The sequence below is a fragment of the Camellia sinensis genome, chromosome 7 (assembly GCF_055761805.1).
Source record: "Camellia sinensis isolate YWXY chromosome 7, ASM5576180v1, whole genome shotgun sequence".
NCBI lineage: Eukaryota > Viridiplantae > Streptophyta > Magnoliopsida > Ericales > Theaceae > Camellia > Camellia sinensis.
Window position 1 is genome coordinate 167,357,391 of NC_138967.1, and position 12,378 is coordinate 167,369,768.

General features: G+C 29.8%; 1 protein-coding gene across 1 annotated transcript; it reads right to left on the reverse strand.

Moving 5' to 3' along the window:
• Positions 1 to 325: 325 nt before the first annotated feature.
• On the reverse strand, positions 326 to 3,622 carry LOC114316601 (putative glutathione S-transferase). The gene is made up of 2 exons (XM_028263297.2): positions 3,132 to 3,622; positions 326 to 1,052 (listed from the first exon to the last, which is right to left on the reverse strand). The coding sequence occupies exons 1-2, from the start codon at positions 3,447 to 3,449 to the stop codon at positions 705 to 707; spliced, it is 666 nt and encodes a 221-aa protein (XP_028119098.2). The 5' UTR covers positions 3,450 to 3,622; the 3' UTR covers positions 326 to 704.
• Positions 3,623 to 12,378: the final 8,756 nt, after the last annotated feature.

Genomic DNA, 12,378 nt, shown 5'->3' on the forward strand with positions numbered 1-12,378 from the left:
TGAATTGAAGGCATTTGAAATGAGAGGCGTAAAATGTTGATTGTACAAAGAATTAAATTGCCAAACACTCTGCAATCTACCATCTTAAATCCTAAATCCTAAATTTTCAAATCCTAAATTCTAAATCCTAAATCATATTGAAGAGCCAAACTCTTTGTATAATCTGTCATTTTGAGTTGAGTATTAATTGAAAGTCAAAGATTTCTATACTTAAATCTCTTTCTCAAACCTTCTCAATAAACTCTCAATCACACATTCGTGTCTTGAAATTCACACCACATTTTGCAATTGGAAAATTCATTAGGACAAAAACAAGACAATAGCATTTCCAACATACAAGCCCTTTTTTTTGTCATATTTATCCCTAACATGCCACAAACACAAGGAAGTGTTTCTTTATTACAATTAAAGAGACAACAAACACAAACACAAACACAAACAACCATAGACAAGAGAATGAAAAAAAAAAAAACAAACAAACAAACAAAGAAAAAAAAAAAGAAAAAAAAAATTACACACAAAGTATAACCGGAAGTAAGTAGGAAATTCTCTATTCGGATCTCACAGTACCTTATTCTAAGACCCCTCTCCACCATATGAGGTCAGACCAAAGAAATCCATTGTAATAGAAAAGTGCCTTGAAACAAACCGGGGGTCCTAGATCCAACTTATTTTATTTAACCGATATGATAATATTAACAAGCTCACGTTCTTGCTTTTGGCTTCTTGTTCAAACCCAAAACAAAGTCATAGATCTTGTGTTGGTGAGGAAGAGTCTTGGAAACACTTTCATTTTTCTCAATGCACCTCTTGCCCCATGAAAATAGCTTGGGGCACTCTACCTCTAGACTGAAGTTGCCAAGGGTCTCATAGGACCAGCAGTATAAGGTGACAACAGCAATGTCTACAAAGCCAAAGGTTTCACCTCCAAAGTATGGCTTATCACCAAGCTCTCCCTCTAATACCTTGAGACATTCTATGAATCCCTTTTTGCCTTCCTCTTTCTCTTCTTCTACATTTGAATCTAGTATCTTCCTCCCAAAAGCATACACCTGCATTTCATATGTTAATAATTGTAGCATCTAAGATATTTTGTAATAGGTTAATTAGGTTGGACCCCTCTTTTTAGTGTATTAATGTGACACCATTCAATTACGGATAGATTGTGCTTGTTTGATTGCGTTTGATTGGGAATAAACCAAGAAAATGGGTAAGTGTTGCTATTTTCCGATTTTAATGATTCAAACCGTTTATTAAGTTGAACATTTCGTATATTTTAACAACACAAAATTAGATTAATTCGATAATCGTAACATATTTAATTTATCGCGTTTATCATCAAAAAATAAATGATTTATTTATTAAAATATAATTGTTATCTTCTTCTTCTTCTTTTTTTGTAACAAATGTAATAAATTGAATAGGTTACGATTATCATATCGACTCAATTTTTTTTTTTTTTTTTTGGGAGGGGATGAAATACACGAAGTGTTAAACAAAATAAACAGTTTAAATTATCGAAACGGGACTCATGGAAATCCACATCAAATATCTCTTTGCCTAATATTTATTACGAAACCTGTTTTATTAGTCACTTCGCCTTGATTAACAGGATTAACATTGAAAGATTGATAATTCTATGAATTAGTGTATGCTTAGTTATCTAATTAAATTAGTGAGATAATCATTTATTTTGAATTCATTTTTTTTTAAATTTAAAATTATGATCCCAGTCCCTCACAATATAAAAAAACTCACCAATTTTGTCATATTGAATTCCGTTGTACATGTAATCTGGTTAATAAAATTTACAATCAAACATGGGATTGTGAGTTTATGAATTAATAATTTCAATCCTATGGTATAATTCTACTAATCAAAGATGTCCTTAGTTTATAATGCTCAAAAAATTAAAATATAAAATTTTAAATATAATATTACAATTCATTTATTTAGTTTGTATATGTTAAAAAATTAAAATATTATAAAAAAAAAAACTAAAAATCAAAATTTATAGAGACGGTGAGCTTTGATTTTATTTTCAAGCAACCAAGCTATTCACGAGAAAAAATAAATATACATAAAAAAATATAAAATAAAAACTCAAACTAGAGATTCAGGTCTAAATCCCAACAATATATAGATTTGACTCAGGAGAAATTTATAGGGAAAGTTAGAGTGTTGAAAAAATAATTATAAATCAGTAAAAAAAATTATAAATATTAATAATTATAATTATATTTTTTTTATCAATATATAATCATTTTTTCAAAATTTCACTAATTATTCCAAATTTATATCAACATAATACTAGAGGCCATTGAGTAACATTTACATTTGTAATCTTTTTATATTTATAAAACAAAATTTAAAATTATAGAAAATTTTATTTAAGTGATTTTTTTGTTACAAAAAATTAAACAAAAAATTTATAAAATTTACTAAACTATTGTAACAAAAAAAATTATTTTTATTTGTTTCAAATACAAATTTTCATTCATTCTTCTTTCTTTCCCTCCCTCCATCACTTACTCCCAGCCACCCACCATCTTCAGCCATCGTTATCAAAAACCTCCTCCTACCACCACTATTGTCGACCTCCTCTGGTCACCAATTCCAGATCGACAATCACATCTAACCACCACCAACTATCCACCCTCTAGAAGTAGGTTAAAATTTAATTTTTTTGACTTTTTTATGATTTTTTTTTTAAAAAAAATTGTGCAAAAAAATAAAGAAATGATATAAATTTAAAATTTAAAAAAAAAACCATAAAACTAAAAAAAAATACTTTTAACCTCTTTGCCAAAAGAGGCTAATTTCAACCACGGAAAATGTTTGAGACCCCTACAAAAGAGGACCCCCATGACCCCCCACTGATGTATTGACCATTGATGTGTTTGAATTTTTTTTGAAAATTGTGTCTAACAGTGACATAAATGGTTCAGATTATTTTAAGTTATGAGTGTTGCATTTTGTGAGGTCTCTATCATTGTTGTTTCAGCCACCGTATCTAACTGGCAATCACCTTTTTTTTATTTTACTAAAATATTTTATTTCTATTTTTATGAAACAGTACCAAATTGAAAAAGTAAAAACACATTAAGCAGTAACACCACAAAACAAGCAACCTTTTTGTCAACATAGTCAGCCCAGAACCTAGCTTGAGCTTTCTGGTAAGGATCAGAGGGCAACAATGGAGCTGTCTCATTCCAGACCTCATCAATGTACTCGACAATGATGAGGGACTCACAAACCGGTTTTCGGTTGTGAATCAAAACTGGGATTTTCTTGTGAATTGGGTTCATCTCAAGAAGCAGTGAGCTCTTGTTCTTCAAGTCCTCTTCCTTGTATTCATATTCAATACCCTTCTCAGCCAGTGCTATTCTCACCCTCATCCCAAACAAACTAGGCAAGACATCTAACAAAACCACCTTCTTATCAGCCATTATTACTTATGGTTAGTGATAAATATATGGCGAAGAGGAAGATAGTGAAAGAGAGAAAAATAGGAGAGAGGCTGTATTTTCCACTATGTTCAACACCTTATTATATAGGCAAGGTGGAGTGGTGATGAACAATGGGGGGTCCATTTTTAATAAAAAAAATCAAAGAATTACTTAGAAGAAATTGTTTCCAAACTACCTCTAAATCTACAACCACACATTTGTTTTTTTTTTTTTTTTTTTTTACAGTAGCTTTATTTGGGGAGAGATTTGAATTAAAATAGACCACGAAAAAAAATAAAATAAGTTAAAATAATTAATAAGATAAAATGTCACATTCAATTTATAATTATTTTATTTTTCCCTTATAACTATCAAATCAACTATTAAAAAAAATTAAATTTTAAATACAATTTTTTTAACCAAATTAAAATAATTAAAAAAAAAACTAAATAACCAATTAAAATAATTAGCTTCCCAAATAACGCGAGCATATTATATCACATACCAACATTGAAAATGAATAGAATAAATGATAAAAAAAAAATACATAATTTTTTTAATCAGACTAAAATAATTAAAAAAATTAAATAACCAATTAAAATAATTAGCTTCTCAAATAACGCGAGCATATCATATCGCATACCAACAATGAAAATGAACAGGATCAACGATAAAAAAAATGTTGTAAGAAAATATGTGGCTATAATTTTAAGGGTAAATTACAATGACTCCTCTTCGAGTTTGATCTTGATACATATTTCTTCCTCAATTTTTAAAATTACATTCTCCTCCCTGAGTAAACAATTGCATTACATATTACTCCTTCGTTTAATCTACCGTTAGTTAACTTAACAGACTAAAATGACGTCAACAACAATATTTTTTGTAATGCCAATTATGCCCTTAAGATTATCAAACCAATTTTTCCATCTTTCCCATCTCTCTGTCTTTCCAAACTCTGTGAAAATGGGTCCAACCCCAACTTTCTGCAAATGGGTCCAACTCTCCTCTTCTTTCTCCTCCACTTATCACCACTCATTCCTTCAATAACACCTGATATTGTTGAGTTCCAGCTGTTTGATGAAATTCCCAACTGGTTGCGGGCATGGTGGTTGACAAATGGGTGGGTGATGGATGCTGAAAAATGGGAATTATGGCTTTTTAAGAGATTTAAATTTGAGATTTGTTAAATATTTTTAAATTCTGAAAAGAAAACAACTTCCAATCAATTGCCATTTTGCTGTAATATTTAAGGTAATTAATTGGTGGTCATCAATTACATGGAACTACATGGTTGGAAGAGCTAAAGGTTCTGGCTTTTTTATAATATAAATGCAACATTAATAGTCAGTGTTATGATTTTGAGAAATTGTAGGAGAAAGAGAAAAAAATTACAAGGATATGGAATGTTAGTGTCTATGTGATAGGGTATAAATGAAAATTGTGAAGTATAAATATCACTACACATTCTTTTATAGGTTGGTAATTTTTTTTCCTTCTATCTGCATCTAATGCTCCCTATAATTTTTGATAGACAACTTCTGAAAACATAATCTCCCTTTTAAAAATCATTCCTTCTTATCTTAAAGATGTGAGAGGATATATTTTAATGGTATTTTTTTTTTCTTGGCAGTAGTAATGGAGTTTTGTATGGTTTAGTTATGACGGATGTGTGACAGGAAAGAGGTGGCCATGGTGAGGATGTATGATGAGATGAGAGAGAAAAGGCGAAGTGAGGGGAAAAAAAAAACAGGGAAATCAAGAGGGGAAGAAGATAAGTCTTAATGGTAAATTCATACCCTCATTGAGGTTTCTAAAGTCCATTCAAATTTGTCTTTAGATCTGTTAATAGACAAAGCGGTCGATATAATTTCTAAAACGTCTGATAAATATCAATAATGATAAAGATTCTTATAAAATACAATCTCTACAACTTTTAAAATGATCTAAATTATTCATGTCACTATTAGTAAATTATTCATGTCACTATTAGAAAAGAGCGATGGTTTGATGAATTATTCCATATTCTTTACAAAACTCACCAAAGGGTGATTCATATTCACCACCTCTATTACTTCTAAGTTTTTTAATTTTCTTACCAAGTTGATTTTTAACTTCATTCTTATATTGAATGAAAGTTTCTAAAATTTCATCATTGGTTCAAATAAAATAAATATAACTATATCTAGTATAGTCATCTATGAAAGTGATAAAATATTTTTTTCCACCTCTAGTTTGAATTGATTTAAAATTACAAATGTCACTATAAATTAATTCAAGTAATTCCTACTTATTTCAATTGCATGAAAAGAAGTTTCGGTTAATTTTGCCTCAACACAAATTTCACATTTATGATTTAAATCAATGTCACATTTAGATAAACATTCCATATTAATTAATTTACGCAAAGATCCATAATTAACATGTCTTAGTCTACCATGCCACAAATTTGAAAACTCAAGCAAGTAAGAAGAATATGTATTATTATTAATAACAGATGGTACAACAGTCATTACATTTATTTTGAAAAGGCCATTAGACATGTAACATTTTCCTACATATATCTCATTCTTAGTAAGTACAAATTTATCACTCTCAAACACTTGCCTAAACCCATTTTTACTCAACAAAGATCCGGAGACTAGATTCTTGCGAATGTTCGGTACATGCAGCACATTGTTAAGAGTGAGTTCCTTTCCAGATATCATCTTTAGAATAATCTTTCCTTATCCTTTAACTTTAGAAGTCGAGGAGTTGCCCATAAAAAGTTGTTCGTCGTTGTCCACCACAGAATAAGATATGAATATCTTTTTGTTGACACAGATGTGCCAAGTAGCACTAGTGTCCACCCACCATTCTTTAGGATTTCCGACAATGTTTGCCTCGCAAACGACTGCAGAAAGATTTATGTCATCTATCCTATTAGAAATTTTGTCAACTTTGGTTATATTGGCTTGAGCAGGCTTCTTACTTGATCTTCCTTTGTCTTTGCGTTTGCTACGACAATCTTTGGCCTGATGTCTTTCTTTGTCACAGATGTAATACTTGCCATTGAACTTGAACTTCTTAGTTTTCCCTCCTTTAGAGCCTTGTGCGGAATTTTCTCCAAAATACGTCCGTTTCTTTGCTTTTGGAGAATGTTCTATCACATTTGCCTTAGACTTCATTGGATGCTTACCAGCCCGCTTTTCAAAATTGCGGTTGTCCTCCTCAATCCTCAAACGCATAATCAATTCCCCTAAAGTCATTTCTTTGTGCTTGTGTTTGAGGTAGTTCTTGAATTACTTCTAGCTTTATGGTAATTTTTCAATTAAGGCAGCAACTTGGAAGAATTCACTGAGAGACATGCCTTCTACATGAATGTCACCCACAATAAGTTGGAGATCTTGAACTTGGCTGATCACAGTCTTAGAATCAACCATCACAAAGTCTACAAATTTGCCTACTACGAATTTCTTCGAGCCAGCATTTTTTGTTTTGTATTTTTTCTCCAAGGACTCCCAAAGTTCCTTTGTTGTCTTGATAGTGCTATAGACGTTGTACAATGTGCTATTAAGTCTGTTCAAGATGTAGTTTCGGCAAAGGAAATCAGCATGTTTGCAGGCATCAACCACTTGCCGGTCGGTTTCATTCTATTTCACAGTAGGAGCATTCTCAAGGAGAAAACGTGCTAGGTTGAGAGTAGTAAGATAGAACAGCATTTTCTGCTGCCATCTTTTAAAATCAATTCCTAATAATTTCTCTAGTTTTTACCGTGATTGACTGGTACAGTCACAATAGGAGAAGGGATTGGAGCAATGGTTTGAGCAGCATTGGTTTGAGCATTTGTTTCAGTAGTCATGAATTCTAAATTATAAAATAAAATTATAATTAGAATGTTATACTACACCGAAAATTAAACTATAAACACAGAATTTAATTCTGTAAAAATAAAAGAAACAAAAATTGTATCTTTTATTTCCAATTAATTTGAAAATAAAATTTATTTAAACAAATTAATTCCACACAAAAAAAAATATTTCTATAACATTTCAAAAATTAAAATACTGAAAATAGAATTTTAATTAATGAAAACTCTAGAAATTATTTCTAAAAACCAAAATTAATTTCTGATCAACTTCACAAATGAATATTCTGAAATTATTAATGATAACCAGTATATCACTACTAGTTGTCAAAGAAAACAGTATATTACTACTATTTGTCAAATAGTATATTACTACTATTTGTATTTTTCAACTAGAATATTACTTTGTAAAACCCTAGAAAATAATTTCTGTAAGACAAAGAAAGAAAGAAAAGAAAACAACGAAAAATTCTGTATAAACAGAATAATTCGAATCTGTCTTAAGATTGTTGGAACAATCTTCTGTGTAAAATAAATAACTTGAAACTAAATCAAACAAACAAATATAAATTACTTACAAAATTTATTTACCGAAATGAATAAGTACAAAATAGATCAAGTCGAGTAGGTGACACTCTGTTCTTAAGACAAATTCACCCGCTTCGGTGCTTACGGATAAATGGCGTCTATCTCCTAAGATACAATGATTTTCACCGATTATAGTAGCACTCCAAACAATCTGTACGGCGAACAACTCTATCCTTAAGACAGATTTGCCCCACTTTTGTACTTATGGATAAATGGTGTCTAGGTTACAATGATCTTCACAGATTGTAATAGCACTCCAAATAATCTGTACGGCGAACTAGAACCTGTGTTCTATACTCTCTGATTTTTTTCTAAAAAACTAGTATGTAGAATAATGCAAAGAGAGTACAAAAGAAAGCAAGAAAAAGGATTTTCAGAATGAAACAATTGCTGGAAGCCGGTCTGCTTTTATAGGCAAAATGGTGTCCCTTAAGAAAGGCTAAACAGGTAAGTTTTTAAATTGAACAGGTATGATACAAAATTGAACAGATCTGCTAGAAAACAGTTTTAATCTGTCCATAACTGCTAGGCAGTTTTAATGTTAAAAAATAGTTTGAACCTGTTGAAAAATAAAACCAAAAGAGGCATTATTTGTACACAAAATTTGAATTTAAATTTGGCACAAAATTTTAATTAATTTCGTTCAGAAAAAATAATTTTCCCACAAGAATTTTTGAGAAAAATTCAAATAAATTTTGTCGAAAAAATTAATTTTTGGACCGACCCATCCCACAACCTCGCCTGGCACGGCTCCGTGGGCCGGTCTAACGGACGACTTTGTGCGCGCATGTGTGGTGGTCTGGACCAAGGCCTACTTTGTCCATAAGTCTTCTCTTCTACAAACTTGGGGTGTCCCTTGGGGCCCAACCCAAGTATTCCCACCTAAAACTTATATACACACATAAGTTCTCTTTAAGTTTCAATATAAGACAACTTTTTTAAGGTAACCCACATTTTGACTCTTTAATTTCCCTTTCCATGAACCCGAAAACGATGTTAAGTTCCCATTCACTCATAAATAGTTTTGACTAAGCGTCTTCACTGTGTGACTTGCCATGAGGCAAGGAACACATCACCTCTTGGACCCACCCCAAAAGACATGTGAGCCGCACTTAAATTTGGGTTCAAAGTTGACCCAAAATAAACCTATGAATAACCATAATTCTAATAGAAGCAACAATGGAAATAGGCATTGCCAACACATCTCGTGCTATAAGTGATAATACTTTATACTTTGTTGCATTGACCTTCCACCACTCCAAGATATCAAATTGAGCATTCTTCCCCCCTTTCGCAATATCACCCAAGTACTTGTCCAATTCCGACGTACTCCCACTACCAGAAAATTGCCCCTCAAAAAATGAGTTAAATTGAGAGTTCACAATAGAGTGTGGGTCATTTTCATCTATCACTATATCTATTGTTTCATTTACATTGGAGGCATGCATATTTGTTGAATCAAGCATGGCATAATAATCATATAATTGACTTAAACAAATTTTCACTTTGTCTAACATTTCTTTCACTTTCACTTTCACCACATCTCCACCAAACATTATTGAAAAACAAAATTGCAAGTATGTCATTTTTCTTCGAGAATCAAGCACAACCGCAACATACAAAAGGAAAGCAATAATGGAGCTCTGTCATTCCAAACCTCATTGATGTACTCAACAGCGATTGGATCGTCCCAAAAAAAATTAATAAAAAAATTTATTTTTTATATTAACTTGTCGGTTGCAGCCATAGTCATGTTACACCCATGACTTTGAGGCCCCGATTTGTAGTCCGAACTGGGAGATGGTATTAGCAAAATAGTCTGTTCGGATTGGGTGTTACCAGACGTCCGTACAGTCAACCGGTCAACTGAATTTTTATTTTTTTTTTACTTGTTGGGCATTTTTTTTTTTTACATTAATGTTTAATGTTTTTGTATTTTTTGTTAAGTAAAAATCATAATTTTATCTGTTTTATTATTTTATATAAAAATAATTTAACAATTCCCACACTAACAACTATCATCAAAACAAATATATAATTTTACTAATCCTCTCACTAACAATCCCTTCACTATTAATCTCCTTATTATCAATCTCTTCTATTCTACCTCTGAAAACAAACAGTCCTGATTTTATTTGTGAGGTACAAAGACTATAATGTATATAGTGGCTGTGAAAAGTATTATATGAATGGATTTAGAAATGAATTTTGTTTTCATGGGTTAGCCATCCTATATGCAATGAATTTGCGGAATAGGCATCAATTTTGTTTCTCCTTCATAGTTCTTTTTATGGGTTTGTTCAATTTTGTCAATATATTGATTCAGTTCTAAGTCCGAAAATTAACAAATCCAATAAGATATATTATATATAAAATTTTGTCAATGTTGACAGCCCAATAGATTGCCGTTCACATGACTATGATGATAAGATCAATCGCAACACGCTCCCAAAAAAAAATAATAATAAATAAATAAACTACAAAAATATTATATTTCACATCGATCCAATATAAAATATTAATATGATATATAATGAATCAAGTGGATTACTAGCTTTTAGATCATATTGATAAGTTTACTTGTCAAATTTAGGATAAATTATAAATATATTTTTTGAAATTTGCTTAAAATATAATTTATTTCTTATGATTTTGAAAATTATACCTAGTCTCTTGAAATTTATAATTTCATAACAAATGACCCCTTTTATTAATAAATTATCAAGTCAATCAATAGTTTTTATTGATTTCAGAAATTTATTTCAATTAATAATTTAAGTAATTATATTATTGTATAATAGAGCAATTAAGAATTTTATTTTTTCATTTAATTTTGTTAAATAAAAAGTTTGACAGAGGAGTGTTTATAATTTTCTAAACTTTAAAGAGTAATCTATATTTTAAACAAATCTTAAAAAATATATTTATAATTTACTCTAATCAAGACATTGATGCTTTTCTCTCAATAATGCCTACCCTTATAATTGGAGTAAATTGCACTTAGACCTTGTTTGGGAACTAATATTTTAGTCAAAAAAATATTATAAATTATTACATCATTCTCTCTATTTTTCTATATTTTTTTTTTAAAAATAAAAAATTACTAAAATAATATATTCTCAAACCACATCGAAACTTTTACCTCTTTCCCAATGCCCGTGTTGTTGACTCTTGCTTGGCCTGCTAATCAAGACATTATGCGTTCCGCACAATAATACCTACCCTTAATATTGATCATGAAACTTTTACCTCTTTTCCAATGCCCGTGTTGCTGACTCTTGCTTGGCCTGCTAATCAAGACATTATGCGTTCCTCTCAATAATACCTACCCTTATAATTTGAGTGAATTACACTCACCTTGACTGTTGAAGAAAATATAATTAGACTAATATTTTTAATATAATTATATTAATTTCTCCAAATATTTTAATTTACATAACATTTAAATTATATTTTATACACTTAAATTATATTTTATCAGTAATTCATTAGTTGTAAGAATGAAAAAATAATGACATCTTCTCTTTTTACCATACGAGAAGGGAGGTTAATGTAATAATGTCAAAAGTGTGAGACTAATTGTATTTTTTTAAAATCTTAAGGGAGATGAGTATAATTTATCTTTATAATTTTACTATTCTTATTCAATGTATTATCTCCTGTGTTCACATAATATTATTATGAATTGGGTTATTTCTCAAGTTCAAATGCCAACTTATTATAATTTGAAAGATCTGAGGAGCTCATCACGCATTCTATTTCGATTATTTGAACCATTGATTTTATAAGACTTTTCGTATATATAATTCATAAAAAAATTTTAATTTAATCTAATAATCATAACCATTTCATTTTATTATATTAATTTTTGAAAAATTAAAAGATAAGTACATTTTTAAAATGCTCACAAGGGCAATGAGTGAAGAGCATAATAAAGTAAGATGGGCGCACACTAGGCACACTGGCTTTTTTTTGAGGGCCCTAAAAATTTAATTGACGAGATATTTACATATAAGTTTTAATTTATAAATTTATATTTTATTAAGTCTTAATTAAAATTTTTTGAGCCTTCAACTCTCATTAAATTTTTAATAGTCAGAATTGCCCTTCAAATAATAATTACTCATCATTTATGATTATTTATAAATGAACAGAATGATTTGACATTTATTTTGATTTTCCAAACTATAAAATATCAACTTCCAAATCGAAAAAACTAAAAAAAAAAAATTAAGTACAATTTTTTTTTTTTTTTTTTTTTGAGAAATTTGAAAAAATTGAATTATTTTTTAGTGCAAAACTGAAAATTTTGTGTCTATAAAAGAGTATGATGATGGAACATTGATATGCAAAACTGAAAAAAAAAAAAAAACAAAACAAAACAAAACAAAACAAAACAAAGCAAAAGCAAAAGCAAAAGCAAAAAAAACTTTAGAAATGAAAAAACTAGTAATGTTCTCAATTTTAAAACTGGAAAAATCTGATAATATTTTC